The sequence below is a fragment of the Oryza brachyantha genome, chromosome 4 (assembly GCF_000231095.2).
Source record: "Oryza brachyantha chromosome 4, ObraRS2, whole genome shotgun sequence".
NCBI classification, from domain to species: domain Eukaryota; kingdom Viridiplantae; phylum Streptophyta; class Magnoliopsida; order Poales; family Poaceae; genus Oryza; species Oryza brachyantha.
Genome location: NC_023166.2, coordinates 12746245 through 12774004, shown reverse-complemented (window position 1 = coordinate 12774004; position 27760 = coordinate 12746245). Strand labels below are relative to the sequence as shown.

At 45.3% G+C, this 27760-nt stretch overlaps 5 protein-coding genes across 5 annotated transcripts; 3 read left to right on the top strand and 2 right to left on the bottom strand.

Annotated features, from left to right (window-relative positions):
* The first annotated feature begins 1476 nt into the window (after nt 1-1476).
* Nucleotides 1477-6113, top strand: LOC102707768 (SUPPRESSOR OF GAMMA RESPONSE 1-like). The gene is made up of 6 exons (XM_006653460.3): nt 1477-1594; nt 3366-3507; nt 4491-4671; nt 4759-5249; nt 5395-5586; nt 5698-6113. Exons 1-6 carry the CDS (start codon nt 1587-1589, stop codon nt 5755-5757), a joined length of 1074 nt encoding a protein of 357 aa, XP_006653523.1. The 5' UTR covers nt 1477-1586; the 3' UTR covers nt 5758-6113.
* A 143-nt stretch (nt 6114-6256) lies between these two features.
* Nucleotides 6257-8370, top strand: LOC102699773 (pentatricopeptide repeat-containing protein At2g15630, mitochondrial). Its single transcript, XM_006652351.3, has one exon. The coding sequence runs from the start codon at nt 6257-6259 to the stop codon at nt 7850-7852; it is 1596 nt and encodes a 531-aa protein (XP_006652414.2). The 3' UTR covers nt 7853-8370.
* Nucleotides 8371-10643: 2273 nt separating this feature from the next.
* Nucleotides 10644-13186, bottom strand: LOC102699496 (BTB/POZ domain-containing protein At1g67900-like). The gene is made up of 4 exons (XM_015836375.2): nt 13033-13186; nt 12892-12961; nt 11544-12758; nt 10644-11439 (listed from the first exon to the last, which is right to left on the bottom strand). The coding sequence occupies exons 1-4, from the start codon at nt 13089-13091 to the stop codon at nt 10885-10887; spliced, it is 1899 nt and encodes a 632-aa protein (XP_015691861.2). The 5' UTR covers nt 13092-13186; the 3' UTR covers nt 10644-10884.
* Nucleotides 13187-16866: 3680 nt separating this feature from the next.
* On the top strand, nt 16867-21351 carry LOC102723044 (protein JOKA2). The gene is made up of 7 exons (XM_006652349.3): nt 16867-17095; nt 18097-19274; nt 19384-19498; nt 19593-19805; nt 19912-20061; nt 20147-20932; nt 21007-21351. The coding sequence occupies exons 1-7, from the start codon at nt 16907-16909 to the stop codon at nt 21016-21018; spliced, it is 2643 nt and encodes an 880-aa protein (XP_006652412.2). The 5' UTR covers nt 16867-16906; the 3' UTR covers nt 21019-21351.
* Nucleotides 21352-22080: 729 nt separating this feature from the next.
* On the bottom strand, nt 22081-25123 carry LOC102707488 (plant intracellular Ras-group-related LRR protein 3). Its single transcript, XM_040523784.1, has 3 exons — nt 24346-25123; nt 23131-23297; nt 22081-23054 (listed from the first exon to the last, which is right to left on the bottom strand). The coding sequence occupies exons 1-3, from the start codon at nt 25030-25032 to the stop codon at nt 22406-22408; spliced, it is 1503 nt and encodes a 500-aa protein (XP_040379718.1). The 5' UTR covers nt 25033-25123; the 3' UTR covers nt 22081-22405.
* Nucleotides 25124-27760: the final 2637 nt, after the last annotated feature.

Genomic DNA, 27760 nt, shown 5'->3' with positions numbered 1-27760 from the left:
GTATTTTTTGAAAAAAATTTATAGGAAAGTTATTTTAAAAATCATATTAATCTATTTTATATATTTTAATAATTAATTAATCATGTACTAATCTACTACTATATTTTTCGCGCCAGATAACTAAAGCCCACTCCATCCCTTCTACCAAACATAGCCTTAGAACATTAAAAATATATATATATATATATATATATATATATAAAGTTATACTTATAAATTATTTTTTAGTTATCAATAAATAGTTTTATTTATTCTTTTTTAGAAAAGCAACATGCTGACCTTGCTGTTAACGTCTTAGGGGCTGTTTAGTTCCAAAAATTTTCACCCAAAAATATCACATCGAATCTTTGGACACCTAAATAGAGTATTAAACATAGATAAAACGAAAACTAATTGCACAGTTATGTGAAAAATCATGAGACGAATATTTTGAGTCTAGTTAATACATGATTAGCCATAAGTGCTACAGTAACCTACATGCACTAATGACTGATTAATTAGGCTCAGAAGATTCGTCTCGTGGTTTACATGCTAGCCGTGAAATTAATTTTTTATTCGTGTCTGAAAACCCCATCCGACGTCCGATCAAATATCTGATGTGACATCAAAATTTTTTTTATTTCATCCGCTAAACAAAAAAACGCATACTCGGTGAGCAGCAGGGCACACTCCGTCCGTCCCCTAGAGAGAGCTGAGCGTGGCAGTGTGCATTTCCGTTTTTGCGGGGACACGCTGGGCGCTGCGGCCATCCGGGGGGCCGACAGTGGGACCAGCGTGCGTGGCTTGGAGAGGAAGAAAATTGGAGAGCTGCCGCTAGTGCCACCGGTCGTCGACGTGGCGCCGTCCCAAGAAACAAGTACAACGCGCGTGGGTCCCACCCGTGAGTCCTCGCCCTGATTGGCCCCACGGCGGAGGTGTGTGCGCGCCAATGGATGAGGGGAGTCCGGTGCAAAACGAGCGTGTGAGGGAAACACCTGCACCCGTATATGCACCAGAGTGCTCTGTACAGTACATAATTGATAATTCATGTGTCGATGTGAGGGATACAGGTCCCAGTGTGGCCGTGTGGTGTGTGTCCGTTCACTTTTGCCAACCTTGTAAATCCAGGGTTGCAAAAATCCTGTTCAGGACTACGATACGTGTACTCTTGTAGTGGTAGGCAGCTGAAAGTACAGTAGAGTTATACCAGGATGAGCTGCCGCCATGGTAAGCACTGCACTGTCCATGGACACCGGCCAGCCTCACCGATGCGGCGGCCACCCGAGCGCGGTTTCCCGCCAAGCTCACCAGGGGCACTTCTGCTTTGGGGAGGTTTCGATTTCGTGTGGCCACGGGCAAACCCCAAGCAAATAAACCCCCTAACCCCAACCCTTTTCAGACGGACGCGTCCCCGCAGCGACGAGCCCCCTCGCCTATATATACCTTGCGCCTTCCGCGGGGCGACCACTCCCCCCCCCCCCCCCCCCCCCCCTCTCCTCACCTCACTTCCTCCTCGCCTCGCTGCCCCCCTCCCTCCTTCCCTCGGATGCTCGCACGGGTGCAGCTCCACCTTCCCAGCGCTGCTCTCCCCTCTCCGCGCCGGGGCCATGGCGAGGTAAGCGTCGGGTGCGGTTTTTGCCGGGACGATCGATTGCGGGTTCTTGGTTGTTGGCCTTGTTTAATCGGGGGTACTTCCTTTGGTTTTCTTCCTATGCTTTTCTGTTCGTGCAGCCAGTATTTTTTTCTCTCCTTTTTTTTTCTTCTTCCGTGTCTGATGCGCGGATCGATCTGGGGATTTCCCTTCCCCCCCAGCCCAGGTCGTCGTCGTCCCGGGTTGACCCTAATGCAGTGGTGTTTGTCTGATCGGAGGGTGGCGGATTTTGGTGTGCGGGGAGGTTTTGGTGGGGGGATCGATCTGTTGCGCTTGGGGTTCTAGCGCGGAAAGGGGGAGATGGAGCTGGTTACTGGTGCCGTGATGGCGCCATGGTCGGAATGTGCGAGATCGGCGGCCGGAGCGGTCTCGGATGTTGCCTCCAGAGTTCCTCGCAGTTGCAGCGTGAGTTTTTTTTAAAGGCTGTTGAGGTTTGAGGGGAATCTTCCGCTGGAAGGAACCAAGCAACACGCAGAGAAGGCTCTGCTTTTGCGGAGACTGGGTCATGCGGTGTCGTCGTCGTCGTCCGATCGCAGCTGCTCCTTGCTACCTACACTCTGGGGACTGGGCTCCGTTGATGATCTGCGGTGGTCACAAAACAGAGATGAGAATTTTCGGGTTCGTGTGGTCTGATTGTCGATTGGATTTGCCACCGGTCTCGGTGGTGGTGCAGAAATGGCGTTCAGAATGGATGAATCACAAGATCTTCTTTTACGCTGGCCTGCTGGATGTGTGCTTGGGCAAAGACTTACGCTGTCTGAACGTCCTATCCGGGTGACTTTGCCGCATTCTACCTGCTAAGTGGCGTGATTACCGTTTACCGGCTTGTTGTTGCTAATGGTCAGTATTGCAGCTGCTAAGTGAAGGGGTTAGCTTCCATATTTTGGTACGTTTGTAGTAGAGCACTGGAGCAGTGAGCTACTCCACTGAGCTGTGGAGCATTTGGTAAATTGCTATGTTCTTTTGGACACTTGTAGCTAATCATAATGGACTAATGGCATAATGTGGCAATGGTTTAGGAAAGTAAGCAGATCCAAAGTAGATTGCCTGAATGTGATAGTTCAGCCAATGAATGAATGCTGAGATCAATTGCCATTCATTGCTATGGATCACCCTCCCCATTTATCTTCAGTTTCTCGAAACAGAGGGATGAGCTCTGCATATGCTAGAAAGCAGTGAACGAGTGAATGAAAATCAGAACAGAGTTGAAATTAATGTCAATCTTTGAACTTCCATTAACAGCAGCACAAGAAAAACAATGGGGAAAACAGAAGTATACTTGTCTACTAGTAGTAGTACACTAGTTAGTGTTAGTTGGACATCGAGAATAACACTATTTGCCTAACATTTGGAACCATGTAGGCCAGTAGGCATATCAGAATTGTATAGCTGTTCATTTTCATTATACCATTTTATTCGAGTAAATGCATACCGCAGTAAGATATTCGGAACAAGTAACTGTTCGGTTGTTCGGTTTGTTAATGATTTATGTTAACCCTGTTTTGGTCATGATTAGTTGCTAACTCTGTTAAAAACAATTAATGCTTATCACTTCAACTAGAAGTTCAGAGTTCAGACTAAGCACCATGTGTGTGTAAAAAGTAGTATCTTTCCATATATGTAACTTAGCACAGTTCCTATGTTGGGTTGATTAACCTAAAAGTGGTGAACGGCGATAGCTTCAAATGATGCTACCATAAGATGAACATGTTTCAATTTTGTTGTTTTACTGCAGGCCATGGATTATAGACGGTGGAAAGGTAATTGCTACAAAAATACGAAATGCAACTCAGCTGTTAAGTTGTAAACTTGGAGATTTGGTTCCAGGAGCATGGAGGGAATGCCCAAATTGCAAATGTCACATCGATAATAGTGATGTAAGTTAAGCAGACTTTTCACTACTTATGACTGCTCAATTTAGCTTTTTGTTCAGTTGTCTGATACTCCGATGACCTTTTTCCACTAAATTTTTGTGTATAGAAATCAATACTATACGACATTACTTCCGAGGGAACCTCGGATAATATACTAGTACAGTACTTTCTTTCTTCCTCATTTGCGTTTTAGTTGTTGGTAGTTTCGTACCAACTAGCCAGTAGCCACGTTAATGTCATGGAAGCGATGGAACTAATAATTTCATTTTACTCGTTACTGTACTTATATCCTTGGTAAGTTATTACTGATGCCAACCTTACCTCAGTGCAGTGCCCCATATTCTTATAAAACATGATACCTGTACATACCTTTTCTACCATAAGAGATTAGGAGTAATATTTCTGATCGGCTACTAAGGCTTTCTAAACTGCATTGGACCGGGGCTTGCTACACTTAAAAGAAGTGTTTGGGGGTGATAACATGATTATCCCGCGTGCCGCACTCTATCCGTATGATTATGTCTTCCATGTATCATAATCTCAATATTTTTTTAGATGGTTTCTCTCCGGTGCATTTTACCGGTAGGATTATACTATCAGTAGAACTAATCTCAACCATTAATTAAAAGGGTTTTTATACTTTGTTAATTAATGGATTAGTACTATTTTATAATTTTGATTTTCAATAAAGATCACAATAAAAAACGATATTATCCCTTCAAATTTCTACTACACCTAATATTGTTGGTAGTATAATTTAATCACAGATGTCTGATAAAAATAAATCAACAATGTTGATTAAATTATACCACCAGTATAATTGCACCGGAGAACACCTCTTTTTTAGATAATTGATAATTATTAACCTGGTCTTTGCTTTAACAAAAACTATAGCCAATTACTACAAAACTAGTGGCTTGCGTGACGAAATATCAGTAAGTTTTTTATGTTTTTTTGGTGGTACTTAATAATACCTCGCATTGCAGGTTACTTTACAGTGGCCAGAATTCCCTGATGGTGTTAAGTTTGATCCATCTGATATTGAATTACTTGGACACTTAGAAAAAAAAATTAACCTGGGAAATCCTCAGGGTCTTATTGATCACTTCATCCCTACTCTAGAAGAGGTGGAAGGAATCTGCTACACACATCCTGAAAATCTCCCTGGTACTGGAGTGCATTTTAAGTTGCTATCAGGCCTTTTGAGCTAATTAGTTGGCTCATGTCTCATGCCTTCCTCTGTAATTTCGCCAGGTATCAAGATGGACGGCAGCAGCAGTCATTTCTTCCACAGAATATCAAATGCATACGGTTCTGGTCAGCGCAAGCGTAGAAAGATCAGCCACCACAAGCACAGTGCTTCCGATGAGAACATAAGATGGCACAAAACAGGAAAATCCAAAGAGATTTACCATAATGGTGTCAAAAAAGGGTGGAAGAAAATACTAGTTCTATACAAAGGTTCTAAAAGAGACAAGATAGAACAAGCTAATTGGGTGATGCATCAATATAATCTTGGTGTGGAAGAAGATGAGAAGAATGGAGAGTTTGTTGTTTGCAAGGTCTTCTTCCAATCATCCTCCAAGCAAACTTGCACGCCTGAAATGGACTCTGTTACTGAAACGTCTGATGCATTGACTGTAAGAAGTGATCCCATAACACCAATAACGAACCCTCCGCAGCCTCTCTACCCAGTGAACAGCCCGTGTGACACCGAGCAGAATGTCACCATTTCGCACAATCAGGTAAATACTGTCTATCTGTATGTACTTTTTTTTTTATCATAACCTTCCATTTTCCCCTCATTGATCATGAACATAAGGCAAACAAATTCACGTTTTTGGACTACTTCGCAGTCCTTCACTCTGCTGCATTGCTAAATTTACACAGGAGGGGGAGTCCAGCATATCCACACTCCGGGCTAAGGTAGAACCTGAAAACCCTGGAGGATGTTCTGGAACTGGAACATCAACAGCCGAAGACTTCGATGAATCTCCGCCGCAGCGCTACGGGCTTCGGGGGGACTCTGTCCCCCCTCTTGAAGAAGAACCTTTTCCTGAGCTAGATCTTTTCAACTTGGCAGTAAGTGTACCATGCTGTGCTTGTCAATCGTAGCTTAGGAGCACTTCTTTCCTCGCAATATCTGTTGCGGTAAAGAAATCTGATTTGGCTTTCTTGAATTTCTTGCAACAGGATTTCTGTAAATTCAGCTCGCAGGACAGCTTCAGCTGGGCGGATGGGGATCAAACGTAAGACGTCTTCAAAGTTTAGGATTTGCTGCCACTCCAGGGGTTGACGAATGGTCTCCGTAATCTTTGGAAGAATGGCGAAATTTGGAGTGGCCAATCCTAGATTTACCCTTAACATAGCTGATCAATGAGCTCCAAAATTTTGTATATGGATTTGCGTATTAACAGTAAGTAGTAGAGTCCCTTCCCTGCCAAAAGGGAAACAAAAAAAAACCTCAACCTGAAAAATGTTCTGGGAGAACATGTTTATGTGTTGTAGCGCTTGAACCATGTTTATGTCAGTCTTGTTGTTGTAACATATAAAAAACAAAGTCTTTGCAGGACGTTTCTTGTTTAGTTTTACTGTTTCTACTTGGTCTAATTTCTTATTCCGTTTCAGTGCGAATGTGCCGCTGAATGTGGGCCCGCCTTTATGTTTGTCGGACAATCTTGGAGAAAATCCTGAATACCAATACCATCGCCCTCTCCACTCTGTAGAAACCTCGCGAGAATCCTTCTTCATCATGCCGCCGCCCGCCACCCCCGCTGCCTTCGCCGTCGCGGCGGCCGCCCGCGCCGCGCCAACGTCGGCGGCGGCGCTCGCGCTCCTCAAGTCGTCGCTGTCCGCAGACCAGGCGCTCTCTCCGCTCGCCGTGCTCCCGCACCTCGAGGACGCGCCGTCGCTGCCCAGCCTCCTGCTCGCGGCCTCCGCCGCCGCTCGCCCCCACACCACCTCGCTCCGCCTCTACGCGCGGATCAAGTCCCTCTCCCTCCCGATCTCCACCGCCTCGCTCCACCCGCTCCTCTCCGCCCTCCCCTCCGCCCCGGCCTTCGCCCTCTTCGCCGACATGTTCCGCCTCCGCCTCCCGCTCTGCACCACCACCTTCAACATAATGCTCCGCCACCTCTGCTCCGCTGGAAAGCCCGCCCGCGCGCTCCAACTCCTCCGCCAGATGCCCCGCCCAAACGCTGTGACCTACAACACCGTCATCGCCGGGTTCTGCTCCCGGGGCCGCGTCCAGGCGGCGCTGGATATTATGCGGGAGATGCGAGAACGCGGAGGTATCGCGCCCAACCAGTACACCTACGGCACGGTGATCTCCGGCTGGTGTAAGGTTGGCCGGGTCGATGAGGCAGCCAAGGTGTTCGACGAAATGCTGACCAAGGGAGAAGTGAAACCGGAAGCTGTGATGTACAACGCATTGATTGGTGGGTACTGTGACCAGGGTAACCTTGATACTGCTCTTTTGTACCTTGATAAAATGGTGGAGAGAGGGATAGCCATGACAGTCACCACCTACAATTTACTCGTGCACGCCTTGTTCATGGATGGGCGTGGAAAAGAGGCATATCAGTTGGTTGAGGAGATGGGTGGAAAGGGTCTTGCACCAGATGTCTTCACGTACAATATATTGATCAATGGGCACTGCAAAGAAGGCAATGTGAAGAAAGCATTAGAGGTGTTTGAAAATATGTTCAGTAAAGGGGTCCGTGCAACAGTGGTGACCTATACATCATTGATATATGCCTTGTCCAAGAAGGGGCAAGTTCAGGAGGCAGATAGGCTGTTTGATGATGCTGTAATGAGAGGTATTAGGCCTGACCTTGTCTTGTACAATGCTCTGATCAATAGCCACTCCGCTTCTGGTAACATTGATCGGGCATTTGAGATAATGGCTGATATGGAGAAGAAAAGGATTGCTCCTGATGATGTGACCTATAATACACTAATGAGGGGGCTGTGTTTACTGGGGCGTGTTGATGAAGCACACAAGCTCATTGATGAGATGAAAAGGAGGGGAATCCAGCCAGACCTTGTCAGTTATAACACACTGATCAGTGGTTACAGCATGAAGGGTGATGTCAAGGATGCTCTGAGGATTCGGGACGAGATGATGAATAAGGGGTTCAATCCAACGATTTTGACATACAATGCCCTGATAGAAGGGCTCTGTAAGAACGGCCAGGGAGACGATGCTGAGAATCTGGTCAAAGAGATGGTACAGAATGGCATCACCCCTGATGACAGCACATACATCTCACTGATTGAGGGGCTTACCACTGAAGACGAGCGTGCCACTGAAGACGAGCAACTGGCTCAAAATGCTGCGAAAGCATGAGCCTTCTTATGAAGCAGAGAGGCATTCTGGACAGATAGAGCAGATCAATTCAAATTCTTGATGCCCTAAAAAAGGGAAATCAAATGATTGGAGGTTTGCTCAACCTTTTGCCGTGTGTGTAATATCATACTACATTGCTCCGACATTTCCTAATAGGACTACAAAATAATCATTTTGAAGCTTGGTGCAGCTGGCAAAGAGGGTCAGGTGGCACTCAAATTTCGTCTCACTGTTGCTCTTCTTGCCCGAGCTGTAGTTTCATCTTTGCTAAGTTGATCTGTGGATATATGCCTGTAAGGCTGTTAGTTTTGACAACGAAGGGAACACATGCACGCATGCTGTTCTGAAGACTCCCAGCAACATTCATTCCAATATAGAACTTTAGCAGTTTCGACCTGGCCATATCACAACTCACTCTATTTATATGATTGTCTGATTGTTATACTATATTCTACTACATTCGTTTCATATTGTAAGACTTTTTGATCCTGACTAGATTTATTCATTGATTAATATACATGGTTAATATATGTGTCTAGATTCATTAGTATCCGTATGAATCTAGGCAATACTAAAAAAGTCTAGCATTGTGGAATGGATGTAGTATTAATCTTATGAGTAAGGTTAGACAGCTTGTGACTTGTCACTAATGGCTAAGCATTACGCATCTTAATGATCTGTCTTGCCCTACAAAGTGGAAACTGGATAAAGTTTATTGCCTGCCCAGCTTACTTGTCATTGACAGCATCAAAGTGTCTGCACTTTGTGTGGTCCTGGTTCTCATTACTAGTGCAAATATCATCTGAAGAGGTAGCACTAAAGATCTTTTTAGAGTTTGTTGGTACGTGCTTACTTACTTCCTGAGGTGCTTTCATCATTGTCGATTTTGATGTCTCATTGTCATAGTCTATGTTGTCGTATGATTTATGTACCATGTTGCATGTCATCACTGATTCACTCCAGCAGTTGATAACAATGTCACGGTGAACCAGAGCGCGGCAGGTTTAATCATTTATCTTGTTTGTCCTTTTCCTTCTAAGGCTGCTGATTGCTGGTATTCTTTTGCCCATTTAAACTGTACCGATAGCTACATGTAAACGACGAGGATTGGCGTTACTCGTTGTCTCGTTAATTTGCATAGTTGGTCATCTGTTTGGAGCCACACTTGGTACTAATTATGACGTCATTTCCTCTTTAATGAATTTCCAGCTCCTGCCTTAGATACTCAGATTTATGTTCGCTCTTGCAGTCTTTGGAAATCTCGCTAGTCGATCATGCTTCGGCTTATTTTTATGTGGCTTTCTTGGTTCTGACGCTGTGAGGTTATCTGCTTATGCATTTGCTGCGTTTTACTACTACTTGAGATTATATAGCCAGCGATGTAATTGCAATTTTGCACGGATTTGTCAGTGCAGCTAAGGTAGCATCCATTTGCGCGTAATGGAAGCAAAATCAGAGTCAGGGACGGTCGCCGACGTGGAGAAGCAGCAGCCGTTGCTGTCCGCGGACGAGGAGAAGACATCCGGCTTCGACGGCGACTGCAAGGCGGCGTGCTCCTGCGGCGGCAGCACCACCTCCGCCTCGCCCACGGCGACGCGGGCGCTTGCTATGGTCGTCCTCGCGGCGGGCGCCGCCTTCGCCGCGCAGCTCGCGGCGCGGGAGGAGTACGTCCTCCTCGCCGTCCTCGCGTCGCAGGCCGTCAGCTTCTGCGTCTTCACGTCGCTGCTCGCGCTGTGCGCGCTCCCGGATGAGAAGGGCGGGCCCTGGCGACGCCGTCGCGCCGTGGGCGCGGGCGCGGGCGCGGCTGCTGCTGTGACCGTTCGCGATGGCGCTGCCGGTGAGCATGGCGTGCTGGGCGGCCGAGAGCGCGCCGGCCGCCGTCCTCGCCTGCTACGCCGAGGTCGTGCGCTTCCTGTGGCCTGGCCAGTGATCGTGAGCCCATCCTCCGACCACGACCTGTCTGGCTGTCTGTCGTCAAGGATTACATAATCCCTTCCCAGTTCTCCTCCACAGAAATTACTGCCAAATCGCACGGTATCCCTTTTAAAACGGTAACGATTTTGCATGGTTTTTACGCGATTACCGCTGATAATCGCGCTACCGTCATGATTTTGGCTCCATCCATGGTAAACAAAACACTGCAACTGCATACCTTGCGATCCTTGAATCTTATCAATATCTGTTTCGGCCTTTGGATCACCAATTTTCTGAGTACTAACAGAAGAGGTGGACCTGCCCTTCGCTCTCGCACTGACCGAGGCAGCGACTGGCCGACCGTGCACCCATGTCCTATTTGTCCTGTGATCCTGTCCCGAAACATGACTAATCCTTGGACGATAGATTACGGCTGGGGCCTACGTCCCTAGGACCATTTCGATCAGCCACATGAAAACGTTGCACATGTTGAAAATAGAGGAAAATATGCTCATGTTTCAGGCTGAGATCGTGACACGCACGGGTTCGCGCGTGCCACCGTGTGGATGATGACAAGAAAGCTGTTGGTGGATATCAGTCGCCAGTACAGTAGTAATAAGCATTTGTTTTTTGCTCTCAATTTTGCCGGGCCTACGCATTTTGTTTCCTCTCAAACGATGGTATTAGCACATAGTATGGTTTTCATTTAATATAATATTCTTTTATTTGATTATTTCCCATGTATAATCAATGCTGACAATCATTTACCAACACATAAAGTGGGATAGAGTTCATGGGCAATGATAGTCGTGAGGAATTAAGGCGAGCTCAATTATTTGGTGATAGTTGGCCATTGTGCTCCGTGGGGACTGTCTATGTGCTCGATTAGTCAGCAGAATTACTAATTTGATTACTGTATCTCACAGTTTACAGAATAAAAACCAAATTCATTTTTTCTATGCGACATAGAGTGGCATTCTCTGACAGGTTTGGAACAAAATCAAATCTTGAGGGAGCAAATTTACTTACAAATTCAAGCGTATTTGTACACTGGTACTATTGACGGATCAGGCTAGCCTTTGCCGCGCCACGTGTCGCGCACAGCTCACAATTTCCCGCTAGGTGAACGTTCTGCTCCTCGGCCATAGCCTACTCAGCATCCGCTTGGGCTTCCCCGCCGCCGTGAAACGCGACGACGCGCTCCGTGCCACCCCAGCCGGGGCCCTGTGCACGAACGCCTCGTCGCCGGCGCCGGCGTCGTCCTCGTCGTCGTCCTCCTCCAGCCTCATCTTCAGCGTCGCGACCCTCGACGCGGCGCGTCTCAGCCCCTCCACGGTCCAGTCGTCGTCCGCCGGCACGCGCCCGGCCCCGGCCCCGCCGCCGGCGAGTCCACGGGGACTCCGCTCGTCCTTGCCGTTCTCCTCCGCCGTTCTTGGTCTGCCAAGCAGCGCCCTGGCTTCGCCGCCGTCGCCGGTAAGGCCTGCGGCGACGCGGTTGCCGTGCCCGGACAGTCCGGCGGCGCGCGCGTTCTCGAAGAAGAGCACCTGCACGACGACGCGAAGGGGCAGCAGCTCGTTCTGCGCCGCGTGCATGGACGACTTCTCCGAGAGCTTCCTGCAGTTGAGCACCCTGCACAGCTTCTTCCTCGAGCTCTTGTCCATCTCCGGGTGCATCTACACGTACGTGGCACAGACTAAGGCACGGTGAGATGAGAGATCTCAAGAGATTAGCCATGGTAATGTCGGCGTGATCAAGGATACGGTTGGCGCGCACACACCCTGAGATATGTGTCGATGGCTCGGTAAAGGTCGTCGTGTTCCGGCCGCGCATAGTCCGGCACGGCCTCCGCGACGGCGACCATCTTGTCCAGCGGCGTGCGGGCGTCCTTAGCCAGCACCGCCAAGAACCCGTCCACCAGCCTCCCGACCCGGACCATCGCGCCGTGCGACACCGCCGCCATGGACGTCGACCGACGCGCGCCCTCGAACTCGACGGCGCTCTCTGCTGACCTCGACCGCCGGTGCCTGTTCGCCAGCGCCGGGCTACCGTCCGGGCTCCCCGCCGCCGCCGCCGCTGCCGCTTGACGCAACGCGAATTCCTCGAGTATAGCCACCACGGATTCCACGTCGTACAGTGTCCCGCTCGCGCACGGCGCCGCCGCCGGTATCAGGAGGTCGCTCACGTTGGCGTCTTCCAGCTGCGACGCCACTCTCCTTGTGAGCTCTGCCTTGGACGCGGGGGAGGCGCCTAGGATGTTCGCCGCCTTGAGAAGCTGCAGCAAGAAGCCGCAGGAGACGGCGCCCCTCCCCTCCGGGAGCAAGCTCACTATCTTCTCGATGAGGAGGCGGTGGATCTTGGCGGCCCGCTCGGCATTGGCCACGCTGCCGTCGGTTCGCTCCGCCGCGTAGTGGTTCTTGGCGGCGATCGGCAGCCACCGGCGCGCGTAGGTTTTGAGCGCGTCGCCCATGGTTTTCCCGTGAACGGTGCCGGCCGCCCTGACGACCACCATGACGCGCCAGTAGAGGTCAATCCCGAGCTCGGAGATATCGCGCGCCCACCACGGCGACGACGAGCTGGCCGGAACGGCGCCGGAGGCATTGCCGTCGGGGTCCGCGATGAGGGACGCGACGGCGTCGACGCAGCGCGACGTGAAGCCGAGCTCCTCGCAGAGCGCCACGTACCGGCGGGTGGAGTGGAGGACGGTGAGCGCGTCCTTCCAGCGGCGGAGGAGGCACGACGACACGAAGGCGTCAAGCTTCGCGGCGAGGTTGCCGCGGTCGGCGGCCTCCGTCATGCCGAGGCGCGCCGCGGCGCACCGGACGGCGACGACGTTGTGCGGCCCGATCGTGACGGCGATGCCGTAGCAGAACTTGGCGCATGCCTCGAACGCCTCCGCGCCTCCCGGAAAAGCCGGCAGCTCGACGGCGCCGCCGCCGTGGCCGGACTCCACGCATAGCGCTTGCAGCCACATGCACTTGGAGAGCAGAGGAAACTGTTGCATCCAAGGATCCCAGAAAACAAAAATCAACAACAATCAAATGCATCCAAGAAGCAAACAAACAAACTAACAAAAAAAGAAGAACAGTTCTTGATCGACGCAAACCACAAGAAAATCTCGCAGCTACCTTGTGGAGACGAAACAGGCAGCCATCCACCAGAATTTGCATGTCAGTAGCCACCTCCGTGGAGACGGACCTGCAATCATCAGCACCGGCGCCGATCACACAAAACGCCCACATCGATTCACGACAGCGACGAACAACCACCTGGCGGGCCCTGCCGAGAAGAAGGTGTCAGGCCTGGAGCCGAGCGTCATGAGCTTCATCTCCGGCACCAATGCTCCGGCGATCTCTCGCCGCCGTCGTCGTCGTCGTCGGGGAGGACGACGATAACCAGTCCACCCTCGCCTAACGATGTGGGGAGCTGGAGCTCGACATGACGATTCTTGCCTCCTCCTCGGTGGCTATATCACAGTGGTGACGAGGGAGATAGTGGGATGGGACAGGGTTGGGAGGGGAAGGATGGGACTGCTGGGAATCGCGGGGGAAGAGTCTAAATTTGCAACTGGAAATGTCCAAGGATTTGATGGCAGCAGCAGCAATGGAAGAATCTTGATCGGAGACGGCGTGGTGGCGGGGACCAGGACAGATTTCAGGGATGACAGGTGAGAGGTGAGAAGAGCACTCCGGCCTCTGCCGCCGTTGGCCGGCCACGCTGCAAACTGCAAATTTCAGCGAATGTGTTTCTGCCCTGGAACAAGGAAATTGCTATGAGTAATTTATGTACGAGTACGACTGAACCATCCCTACAGTGCTACTCATTTGATCCCATTTACAGATTTGCATAATCAATAGTTATAGTATTTAGGATTTTAGTTATACGTAGGTAATACAATTAGATCATACGTATAGCGGGACCGCTGAAATAATACCTCGGTAGTTCAGTTCACGTCTCTTTTGTTTGCATTTGTCGGCATGATTTTACCTGCCACCGGGTAGGATTTTCAGTCCTACTCGATTCAGCATTTCAGCTTGTGAAATGTGAAGTAGGCGTTCTTTGGAGTATTACTGGGGAATGGGCTTGATAAACCAAGCTGCAAGAAGATGTTTTATATCAGGGATGAAATCAGGAAATGGTTGCTTTTTCTTTATCAATCTCTTTATTTGGATGAGCGTGCATAACAAATTCAGAAAATGGTTGTAGCCCACTGACTTTGACAGTTACGCAATCCAGCCAAACTAATTGCGGCATGCCGGCATTTGTCAGGGTGCAGTGAAACTGAGTGCGGTTTAATAAATTTGGGGAGCCTTTGCTGCAGTGCTTCTTTGTAAACAAAGCAATAAGGAAATCATTTGTGGTCCAGAAAATGGAGGAAATGTTTGAATACTCCCTTCTGTTCAGGTACATTCATCATCGAATTCCAAAAGTTCTTCTACTTATTAATTAAGTTCCAAGCACTCTGTTATGTTCTTCTTTGTTTTTACATGGTGACCATATACTTCCATTTTGCACTGACCCCACAGAACGCTCCTCTTTTTTTGTTTTTTTTCTTGTTGCCACGGGCCATGCTAATGAATATTTTTTTCCTGAAACTTTCCCCTATGTATATGGACATTAGAATACTCGGAATCTGATTGCCATGAGTGCTGGAGTACCCTACCCTAGGACAAGTGATTCTGGCCGGTGAATCGTGATGCTGTTGGGTTCATAGTGCCCAAATACTCAAGCAATGCACTATTCTTTTTCCTTTTTTTTTTGAGAACTGCAATGCACAATTCTGAACGAGACATTCTAGTTCCTAGAACCATACAGGTATTTTTGGGTATTGGCCCCCCACAGGCCACAAGTCCACTCCTTTGTTTTTCCTTGCAAGTTGCAACCACCACCACCTGTTGCATTTTTTCTGCTCAATGGAGTGTTTTGTGTAGGCCCCGGAGAAGTATCTATAGTCTTGTACGTGTTAGGTTGCAAATGTAGTTTTTCTTTTTCTTTTTTAAAAGAAAGTTTGCAGGTGTTCTAATCTGATAAACCAAAACGGTTATTATGTGCACTCAAGAGATTGGAAAGAATCAGACCATGTTAGCTTTAAGCATAGGCAGAGATAATAGACTCCAATACAAACCCTATAGATAAAAAAATAAAATCCTAAAGAGATACGATAGAATATTTATTTTCTACTCCAAATTAATATATCCGTAAGGGTCAATGCGATATAGAGCAGATAATGCGATTTCTCTCTCATCTAATAATTTTCACACCATTTGGTTGACAAACACAACATCTATGACATGTACTTTATCCATTGATGTTAGTTTTAAAGACATTTCTATATTATTTATTAAATATTGATGTTAGTTTTAAAACCACCTTTTAGACTTTCATCGTTTCTTCACTTTTTGGAAGGAAAAAATTATGAGTAAACTTTTATGCAATTTTCATAATGATTTAAAAAAGATGTTGTAAAATAAATTATAACAAAAAAAATCATAAAATCAACTACAAAATTAAATTTTTGTTTATAAATAATTGTGAAAAGAAATAATAGGGGCCTTAGTCATTTCAGTTGTCAATTTTTTAAATCTTGAATGGCTTAATTTCATTTCTCGGTATAGAACAATGATGTAACAATAATAATAGGAATCGATATACAAATGCTCGTACCGTTTTACAGAATGTAAATATAAAAAAATACCTATAAGACGCAGGGAGTACATTGTACATATAGAGATTGGTAGGTCGTGGTCGTGGTCGTGCCTTTGAGTTTACTGCTCGTGAAGAAGTTAGTCCTCCTGTTGTTTTATATTTTTCACCAAGCACAATTCATATTTAAACTTGGATCATTCGGTTCTTTTTGCAAATATTTTGTAAATAATCAAATGAATACCATATTATCGAAGTGAATTATATAATAGACGTAAATATCAAACTTTTATTTATTATAACCTAAAACATTTTAATATTATTAACAACCAAATTGCCAAAATATCATTCAAGGATGAAAAATAAAAACGAAAAGATGGATTACTTGCACTCTTTCATAGCGTTTACGATTTTGAGAAGTAACCAACGAAAATCTAAAGAAAAACTTTCATTTCAAACTTCTATTATTACAATATGAGCATTGTTAAGGCATTAAAGGATCTTGACAACTAGAAATTTAGTGAGAAACTGTATTTGCTAAAAAAAATCTCAAATAAAAACATAGCCCCATGCTTAAGATTTTGAGAAGATATAGGTGATAAGTTAGCTCTTAGGATATAGAAAAACTAGATTTTTAACACTAACTTTATATTTTCTAGATTCTACGGTTATAAACAAAATTTAAGCTTTGCTTGCAGAGCTTGAATTATGTCTTGTTTAGTTCCTATTTTTTTTTTCAAAAACATCACATCAAATTTTTGGACATCTAAATAAAACATTAAACATAGATGAACTAAAAAACTAATAGCACAGTTATAGAAGAAATCTTGAAACGAATCTTTTGAGCCTAATTAGTCCATGATTAGCTATAAGTGCTACAGTAACCAACATGTGCTAATGACAGATTAATTAGGCTCAAAAGATTTGTCTCGTGGTTTCTAGGCTAGCCGTGAAATTCATTTTTTCATTCGTGTTCGAAAATCCCTTCCAACATCCGATCAAACGTTCGATGTGATGTTTTTGCCAAAAAAAATTTGACAACTAAACACCACCTTATAAGGGGAGCTGCAAGCAATGAATTCAGGCATGTTTGGCTGGTGCCCTGTAAGAGCTCTACCTCAGAAATGTGCATCCAATCACAGGCACACAAAAAATAATAGACGCATGAGATTGATGTCTATGATTTTGAGGGCACCAAGCAACCAATCTCCTCAAAACAACGACCATAGACGTCTAGCAGGCTACCAGCGATCCTTCTGTTCTCCGGCGCAGAAAGAATCAGCCAACTGACCCGTCCCGTCCCCTCTCTGGCTCTCTCTCCTCCCACCGTGGCACCGTTCCCGCTTCTCACGCTGCCACGCAAGCAAACTCTGCTCTCTGACGTGTGGGCTCAAACGGAGGCGATGACGCAGCTGTAATTACGCAGGTCTAACCCGATCCCTTCCCGTGGAAGGAAACGGAAATCGTTAGAAGGGAGGCTCGTCACCATCGCCGGCCGCGATGGACTCCTCCTCCTCCTCCCTCTCGCCACGACCTGTTCGTCCTCGGTATCTGGTCGCTCCGCCGCCGGGGCGGGGCAGCAGTGTCCAGGGCGGTCGGTCCCCGCCGCGGGGTCATTCGGTCGGGATGCCTCGCCGGGACGCGCCGCCGGCGGAGCAGCCCGAAGCTGGGTGGGATCTCGTCGTGAAGGTGAGGTTTCTGTGGCTGATCGGTCTTATGGTGTTCCTGTGCTGCGATGGTTTGATCGGGGAGAGGGGAGGAATGGGGGGTGGGGGTTGCTCATGCCGCGGTTTTGGTTTGGCCCGCGTAGGGTTTTGCCGCCGGGAGGTGGGGAGTGGTTTTGTCCGTGATGGGTTGTGGACCGATGTGATTGGTGATCGGTGACAGCGTTGTTCTTCATTTTTTTTCACTGTATTCCTCTATTCCAGTTACATGGTATAGATGGTTCTGTGCACTGCGATGTGTATTTGTCTCCCTCGTTGGAACTGACGGCTTAGTCTACTTACTAATCGGATGGTTTTTGCGTCCCTTCTGGATTTGATAGAATAGATTTTGCATCTCAGTGGGTGCATCCGTGGGAAGATGAATTCTCCATATCTGTGAGCGCCCAGGATTATATTGTTCTTTTGTTGTTTGGATGGTGAAGGAGTGTGGGTCATTACAGTGGACGATTATGTTGACTGTTCATATTGATTGAGGGCGTTTTGTTCGAAATCAAGATTGTTGTGCTGCGTTTTTTTTACTACTTAATTAGATACCGAGTACATGTCATGTTATTCAATGTACGCAAATTTATTGCTATGTTAACGTATTCATGTTTGCATGCTATGATGCTATGATTATATATAATGTTAGTATGAAACACAACACACTTTTTTTGATCTGCAACGACTTAACTTGTAGTAGTACTTTGTAGTCATCCTTAATTGATTAATGCCATGTCACTTTGGCTTCTTAGGTAGCATCAGGTGGTGAGATTTGGTTCTGTAAATTGTGCTTTGACATTACTGTTAATCTAATCAATATTGATCAGATGTGAAGATAAGAACAGAATTGAGTTATCATTTGCGTAAGCATCCAGCTTTGCGATGTTAACAAACTGCCTGCAAAGCAAATCACTTACTGTTGACAAACTGCCCGCTAGATCGTTATTCTTATCGATTTCTATTCTAATTTGTTTGATGTCTCAGGTAAAATTTGGTGGCACTCTTAAGCGTTTCAATGCTTGTGTGAATGGTCCACACTTTGATCATAATCTGGCTGCCCTTCGCTCAAAAATTGCAAGTGATTTTAAGTTCAGTCCTGATACTGAGTTTGCACTCACCTATACTGATGAGGATGGGGATATTGTCATGTTGGAGGATGATAGTGATTTATGTGATGCTGTCATTAGTCAGAAACTAAATCCTCTTAGGATTAATGTCGAGTTGAAGAGCAGCAGTGCTGGGTTACCTCAGACAAAACAACAGGTATTGGATTCCATATCTCAACTGTCCACTGCTCTGGAAGATCAATTGGGTCATGCGAAAACAGCTATTGATGAAGCTTTAAAATTTGTACCAGAACAAGTCCCCATTGTCCTTGCAAAACTATCTCATGACCTGCGTTCTAAAGCTGCCTCATCAGCACCATCATTGGCTGATTTGCTGGACCGGCTTGCTAAACTGATTGCACCAAAGAGCAACATGCAGCCTTCCAGTGGCAAATCTTCCAGTCCCAAAGCTGATAATTCATCTAGCTCCTCTAGTGGTAGGGAACAAACCATGGGAAACTCTGGGCTTATGGCCATTTCAGCTTCAAAACCACTGGATATGCAGAACTCTGGATCAACTAAATCACTTGGTCTTAAGGGTGTGCTTATTGACGACATCAAAACTCAAGCTGAACCAGGATACCCTTCTTTTGTGGATTCCTTTTCAGGCTGGACGAAAGTTGATGACATCAAAGCTCAAGCTGTACCACATGTTGCTACCATTGGTCATATTGCACCTACTGCTCATTCTGCTTGTGCTTCAAATTTACCTGAGGGGTTAAGAGATGATCCATTTGGTCCTAATAGTAAGATTACTGGTGATTTGAACTTGCCATACCTTCCTCCTCCACCACTGCTTTCCCGTTGCCCAGTTCAGTCCCCCAGAGCTTGTTGTTGTCCTTCATGCGCCTTTAAAAGTGGCATACCTAAACCAGATAATCTCTCATCAGTCTGTCCTTGTGGATTTTATTCTGAAGGCACCAGCTCTATTAGGAATCCATGCAGGGATCTCATTGATAAGGATAAGAGCATGGCACAGCACACACTGCATAGATGGATACAATGCGATGTCTGTGGGGTGACACCTATTGCTGGTCCTCGCTACAAGTCAAATATGTGAGGTTTTGAGTTAAATAGTTGTTCAAGCTCTTCATTGAAGGTTGAATTGGAATAGAAGAAAAAAAATGTCATTATTCTAACATGATTTATTGTTATTTGCTTGCAGTAAAGATGATTACGATTTGTGCAACGTGTGTTTTTCTCGAATGGGCAATGTGAATGAATATACCCGAATAGACAAACCATCTTTAGAAAGCAGAAGATTTAGAGACATCAATCAGGTGATGGTATCAACTCTTTTCAAATTCATAATTATATAGTTCTCGTGAAACAGTACTAGAACAGTGTCAACTGACTTTCATCTGGCGTTTTCAGAACCAGATGCTCCTTCCACATCTTCAACAGCGACATGATTGCCGCTTCATTAAGGATGTTACTGTCCCTGATGGAACGGAAATGGCACCATCAACCCCATTTATGAAGATTTGGCGCATGCATAACAATGGATCTTCTATGTGGCCATATGGGACATGTCTTATCTGGGTTGGCGGAGATCAATTTGCACGCCACAGTTCAGTTAAATTAGGGGTACACACTAACTTTGTGTATTTAGTTAGTTTATCTACCAATGCATGTTCCAGAGTGTAGGACAGTATTGCACTAAATTCTTGCTATGATTTGATATTTTGTGCAGATTTCAGTGGATGGTTTTCCTATTGATCAAGAGATCGATGTTGGCGTTGATTTTGTCACACCTACAAAGCCTGGTAGGTACATATCATACTGGAGATTGGCATCGCCCGCTGGCCAGATGTTTGGTCAGCGAGTCTGGGTTATTATTCAGGTTTGTTCATACCATATCTTCTTTTTTGTCCTCATTGGCTTTGGCACTTTGTTATCTGATTATTTGGATGCCCAATTCTGTGCAGGTGGAGCACCCTGTTCCAAACAGTAGCAACAAGCAGACTGCTGCTGTAAATTTGAACCTGCCCCCAGAAGGAAGCAACACAGAATGGAAGACCATTGTCGATATGAATGTTGAGCCCACAGATCTCGTGGGTTATTACTTTGGAAGCGCAGCTAATCATTTTGCACGTTCATTATTGCATGAAGCCACTAAACGGGTAGAGTCTGAGCATGTTTCTAGTGCTGTGCCTTCTGTACCTACAGCATTTGAACCAGTGCAAGTTCCAGCCACTGACCTTCCAACTTCATATGCTGGAGCTGAAAAGGCTTCAATTCCTACTGGTGTGCCTGCACCTGAAGTCATTCCTCTTCCAACTTCATCTGCTGGAGCTGATAATGTTTCGATCCCTACTGGTCTGCCCGCACCTGATGTCATCCCTCTCCCAAAACCTGTTAGTGTTCCTTCTTCTGCAACAGAAGCTGCTTCTGCTCCTGTTAGTGTGACTACCGCTGCACCTGTGCCTGGTGATGTTGCTCCTATTAGTGAGCCTACTGCACCTGCTATTGCTATTAGCATGCCCTCTGTATCTACTGGTGCAAATACTCGCCTGCCTACCGATACGTCGCCTGGTGCAGTCATCACTAGCTTGGAGGACAACATGCTGAGAGAGCTGGAGGAGATGGGCTTCAAGAAGGCTGACCTGAACAAGGAAATACTAAGGCGTAACGAGTACAACATGGAGCAGTCCGTTGATGAACTGTGCAGCATCCTCGAATGGGATGTCCTCCACGAGGAGCTGCATGAACTGGTAAGTAGGATATCTCATTCCAGTGTTCCATGCTGCAAGAATTACTCTAAACCATTGCTTTGTATCCTCGTCAGGGCATCCGATGAAGCGGAGATAAACAAGGCGCTCACCATGGGCAGCGAGGAAGGATGTGGCGGTGTATATGTTGTCCCGGAAGGCCAGTGATGACCTCGTGGCTCAGATATTGAACACCTTGCCGTGCCCTACTAAGATATATAGATAAAAGTAGCATACATAGCTAAGTAAAACAGACGCGCATAGCGCGTACTGCCGTGCTACCCCTACTCGCCAGCAAACCTTAGTCTGGTGTAGTGCTAGTGGTGGTGTTTTTGAGACGTACTGTTCTGTGATCGAAATGAGTACCGTACCTATTACTATAAGTTGTGTTTTAACTTAATCTGTCGATATTGTGTTCCTAATCTTATGGTTGGTCGGTGTCTCGGTGCTTGTGCTATTCTCGTGGATGTGACTGCTGCTGGTTCAATTCATTCCCTTTGTTGTGAAGTATCAACTGGAGATGCAAACCAAATATTTAGGGAACTATCAAGTGGTGATACAAACCAAATATTTATTGTAAATAATACTTCAATGTAGCAGCATGCAATACCTTTATTGTAAATAATACTTCAATGTAGCAGCATGCAATACCTACACATGGTAAGTACAGACTACTGAGAATGACCTACCGATCGAGTGATGCTTCTCATATCGTGTACATTGCATACATTAACAGGTATAAGCATGCTTATGATTATAGTTCAAAATTTAAATTTTCAACTTTAAACTTAAAATTGAATTTGAAGTTTTTTCACTAAATTTTTTTTAGCATTGACTTTAGATAGCTAGTAATACGTATATAAATTTTTATTCATAAATTAGTTTTTCGTTGCAAATTACTATTAGATTAAAAAAGTCGAACAATCATCACCTACATACTACTAACACAGACACGAAACGCAAAAATAAAAACACTAACACAGACAACACGAAACGCAAGAATACAGACAACACGAAACGCAAGAATAGAAACACATGCCGATGCAAACTGATGCTTCCGGTTCATTGTCCCAAAATATAAGAAGCAAAATTTGAACACCAGTGCAAACTGATATTGTCCCAAAATATAAGAAGCAAAATTTGAACACCAGAAACCGGAAATTATTGCATTTTAGAACATAGGGTATAGAGAGGGTAGCATATACAAAATTAACTGGCAAACAGATTGAAATAATCCCAGTTCCAGCAGAAACTGAAACCAATGGAATATAACCGGTGAACAGGTCGAAACAAAAGTTTGGGCCTATGACAAAGGCTTAGAGAAGTTAAAATGGGAAAAATAAACCCCAAAACAGCGCTTTGGGGATGCAGAGCAAGCACAGGTGTATGGCTTGACTCACAAGGAACACAAAATGATTTCCCAGATTGTAATCTTATAGTATGTACACGATGCTCAAACAACATGCGAGTGAGTTTTCAATACTGTTGATCGAGGTAGGCATCTTTCTCTGTTTTGTTCTCACCACTGAGGTACCCCACAAGGCTTCCGGAAACATCAGAGACCCAGGAGACACTGCGTGCTAGCCAAGCCGAAGGAGTGGTTGGCGCTTGAGGGCTCTCAGCTATTGCAATGCTCTTCCGTTCTTCCTCGAGCAAGATGTCAAGCCACCTCTTTAACATGTATTCTTTCACCGCATCCACGCCTTTGTTCACAATGTCCATTGGAGGCATAGTAAGAGGATTTTGTTCTAGATTAAGCTTCTCTAGCTTATCCAACCGACCAAAACTGTCTGGAAGAGCATGGATCTGGTTGTTGCTAAGGTCAAGTTCACGCAGATTCAGCAGGTCACCAAAGGATGCAGGGAGATCCTTTAGATCACTAAAGTTGCTGCCTAGGTTCATAATTTCAAGACTTAAAAGTTTCCCTATGGCAGATGGCAGACCACATAGTTCATTGAAATGTGCATCCAGTAGGTACAATGATCTCATCTCACAGATAGATGATGGAAGTGACCGCAACTTGTTCATATGGACCCAGAGTTGTCGCATATTTACTAGCTCATACCCAATGTTGGTTGGCAGATAAGCAAGCCCGTTGTAGCTCGCGTCAAGCTCAATTAACGACCTGGAGTTGCACTGATCAGTCTCTTGAACAATAACACTTACTGAGCCCAAAAGTAAAGCCAAGGAAGGTTATGTACCTGCACTTTGAGATGCTATCTGGCAATGACCTTAACCTGTTGCTTGCTACATTCAGAATCTTCAAATTGGATAGCAGTCCAATGGAATCAGGAAGAGAAATCAAGGCATTGGAAGCAAGACGAAGTTCTTCAAGATGATCAAGTCCTCCTATAGCATCTGGAATAACCTACAATCACATTGATTCATTGATGAACGAATGGACACAACAATATGATACTTAACAAAATATGTACAGTATTTTGCTAAGGAAATACAACCAGGCAAACCACTTGAGTACAGAAGGGTTATGAAAAAAAAATAATTATAGCTAGTATGTGATTAGATATTTCTTTACCTATTTTTAAACTTAAATAAGTAAGTGCCAATATCTCCAAAATACTATGAAATTTCTAAACATCAAATATAAGCGCAGAAATAGAGCAAGTGGCCAAAATTCAAAATAAAGCAAGTATCTCCTACTCTAATATATGATTTACCAATGATCCAAACAAACCATGAAAAGCAGGATGATAGTGGAAAGTGAATCCACTCATGTCAATCTAATCACTAATCAGGAAGCTACATACACATCAGGCTCCTACCAGTTCTACATTTGTTTTGTAACACTACTATATAGCCAGTTATTCTGATTTCAGGCTGTAGAAATCTCACAGCACTCTAAAACAAGACTAGCAGATCATAATATTCCAACTTAGCACCCATCCACCCATAGCCTAATTTAGAAGTCAAACATAAAAGGTAAAAAAAAAAACAGTGCTTCACTATTTACACACTAAGAAATAGTATTTTCAACATTCCTACATAGATCATAAAAATAAATTCCCCTAGGAAATACATAGAGAAAATAGTTTATATGTGTTGAGGACTCTAAAATAAAAGTACTTGACCATACCATAATACACAAAAATCAGAATCTTTACTAAAAATTCAGTGTCCAAACTATTTTCAGCATACAGTAAAATCCACCCATTCACAGGTCTCAATGGTACTGAATGTGAGCAACACCCAGAAGAACCGCATTTTATATGCCTCATCTACACATTTGCATATCACTCTACATATTTCCAGCACACGATTCAGTGCAAACATTCACAATTTCACAGCACGGCAAAAAAGTCGCATCCACAGGTTCTAGTATAAGAATTTTGCGGCTTACGGTACTGCAGGGGTCTAGACAATCAGATCTTAGCATACAGAGATTACAGGTTTCTCACCTCGAGCTGATTGCGCGAAACATCGAGCACGCGGAGCCCCTGGATCCTCCCGAAGGCCTCGGGCAGGTGACGAAGCTGCCGGTCAACGAGGCGCACGCTCTCCACCGACTTGCCCTCCTCAGCCTGCTTCAGGACCGCGATTACTTCCTCCTGCACCGTCGCATCCCCGGCCTCAGCGCCGGATTCGTCCTTGCCGTCGGACTCCTCCAGGTCCTTCCCCTGCATCGCCGACCGGTACACGGCCTCGAGCCTGCCCTCCGCCTCCTGCAGCAGCGCCTCGTACGCGTCGTGGGTCTCCTCGAGCCGCACCACGGCGCGGCAGGCCTCGAGGTCCCCCTCGGGGACCCGCGAGCCGGCCCCGGCCTCGGCTGCGGCGACGATCGCGCGGGAGGAGTCGACGAGCTCGTGGTCGGGGCGCGGGCCGAGGACCTGGAGCGCGGAGCGTGCGGCCGAGACGTCGGCGACGGCGCGGGTCATGGCCCGGAGCACGGAGGGGTGGCGCAGCCCGGGCATGCGCTCGACGAGCTCGAACTCGCCGGCGGTGGAGGGCGTCCGCGGGGACGGCGTGTGGACGGGCGGCTGCTCGATGTCGAAGTCGCCGCCGCCGGCCGGCCGCGTCTTGGCGAGGGTGGGGAGGCGGGAGAGGACGTAGGAGAGGATGGGGTGGGACTGCGGCGCCGGATCCATGGCGGGAGGGAGGCGCGAAGCGGGGATCGGCGCCGGAGGAGAGGCGATGGGGGAAAAAGCAGGCGCGAGAGTGAAGCCTGCCTTTACGGTGTGGGAGTTTAGGGGTGAGGGGGGCGGCGGCGGACCCTGCCCTTTTGTGAGAGTATACTGGAGTTAGAGTCACGGTAGAACATGATTTTGTTTCGGATACGGTAGTCATATTAAAATATAATTAATTTGTATAAACTTTTTTATATTTAGGCCCTGTTTAGTTCTGAAAACTTTTCAAAAACATCATATCAAATATTTGGACATTTAAATGGAGCATTAAATATAGGTAAAAACTAAAACTAATTAGATAGTTATGGGGAAAATCATGAGACGAATCTTTTGAGCCTAATTAATACATGATTAGTCATAAGTGCTATAGTAACCAAAATATACTAATGATGGATTAGTGAGACTCAAAATATTCGTCTTGCGGTTTCGAGGCAGAATCCGAAATTTGTTTTGTAATTAGACTACGTTTAATACTTTAAATATGTGACCGTACGCATCGATATGACCACTCTCAAAATTTTCAAAACTAAACAGGCCTTTATAATCATTTATTATCTCCTCTGCGTGTACTCCTATATATACTAACCCACGAGACTTAATAATACATCAGATATTCACAGTATTTTCTATCTCATATTCTCTCCTCTACTGTCAAACATGACATTAGAGCGATCGCCGCTCACACTTCCGCCACAATCGCCCACGGGAGCGATCTAATCTCCATGAGACGGCCACTGTTTTCTTTTTTTCTTCCTGCGCAGTCAAATCGATCCAGTTCAATCCCCAGATTGGTCATCCGTCTTCGTATCGTCGTTGTTCCTTGTCGCGTCAAGCAGCTAGCAGCATTTAGGTGGTGCCCCTTGTCCCATTAGACGTGTGATTATTAATAAAACCTATTTATAATCTTGGGCTAATTCGTGAGAAGAATCTAATGAGCCTCATTAATTCATAATTAGCCTATGTGATGCTACAGTAAACATTTGCTAATTATAGATTAATTATGCTTAAAAAATTCGTCTCGCGGATTAGCTCTTATTTATGAAATTAGTTTTTTATTAGTCTATGTTTAATACTTTAAATTAGTGTCCAAATATCCGATATGACATATAGCTAAAAAGTTTAGCTCCATCTAAATAATCCCTTAATCATCGCCATGCCCTCCGTCTCTTCTGCGGCCGACACATCCTCCACCGCCAGCTCCTCCCTAAGACCCTGGACCCTGGTCACGCGGCCTGGGCATCTCGGCCTCCTCGAGGCCTTCACGTCCCGGGCCCTGGCCTCGAGGCCACGACGTCCTGGCGTCCCGAGGCCCCGGCTTCCCTTCCTCGTCGTCACTGGCGTCTCGGCTCTGACTACTGCTGCTTGTTCTATATTTTTTCTCCTGTTTAGAGAGTGGGTTTGCGTATGGAACCTATGAAGACCAATAAGACCTCCTCCAATTGATATCTATAAACTATCTATAAAATATATTATATAATTTTTTAATGAAGAGATAAAAGCTATCTCTTAATTAAGAGATAGTCTCTTGCACATACTTTAATATCAAGTGAGAATGATATGTTGGGTCATTTGTATTATGAGCTACTTGCTAAGAGCTAGACCATTAAAGAAGTTTAAAGATAGTGTGCTATCTTTATTGTTGGAGGTGGCCTGATAGTGGCAAATCTTATCCTATGTAATGCTCAGCACATGCTTCCAACAAAATAGTATTGCTTTTTTATATGTACACTAACTCTTAATTTTTTTATTTGGTAAATACAATAATTTTAAAAGTTAAATTAAATTTCATATATAACTCTGAAGATATATTTCCATGGATCAATTGTATTTTCTATACAATAATTTTTAAAAGTATAATTAGATTACATATACAACTTTTAGCTCATATTTAGAAAAATACAATATGAAGTTTTATATATGCAACTGTAATATGTAATGTAATAATTTATATTTATGATGATCAAACAACCAATAGTTTCCTCATTTTCTCCAGTTAATATAATGAGAGATTTCTAGCCTTTAGAGCAAATATGGTGCACCTTTTTTTATCAGCGTATACAATATGATGGATAAATAGATGGCTGTAGATTGTAAACTCAAGATCTTATAATGTCATGGGCCAATTTTATTTTTTTTCTAGCATGAACACGACTAGAATTGTAGGTTTACTATTGGAATGTACGCTCTATAGGGTGATAAGCAAATAAGTTAGTGAATCAACATTCTTAGTCCTAATTCCTAAACCTTGTTTTCTATTTTTATTTTTCGGAAGTGTTTGATAAAAGTTTTTCTTTGAATAAACCATATTCTCCATTGACAACAAGGTTATTTTTCTCACGCTTAATAAAAATATCACGAGGGCCTAATGTGCATGTTCCTTAAGATATTACTGGCAAGTTGAATGATGATATATGCAGAGATCAAAATCTAGGATGTGTAAGGTTTGATATTCTACGATGAGGATATGTAGTAAGGTTTGATATTCTACGATGAGGATATGTAGTGCTACCGACCAGAAAACAAGAAACCATAAAGAACATTTTAATGTTGGAGGCTGGAACAAGAAACATCATACTCTGCCGTCCACGGTCCACCACCAAGCATCACCACAGCCCCGTCGAGGCTTTTAACATTTTATCATCATTTACGAGTAAAGTTTAATCTATCTCACAACTCATAAAACTACACT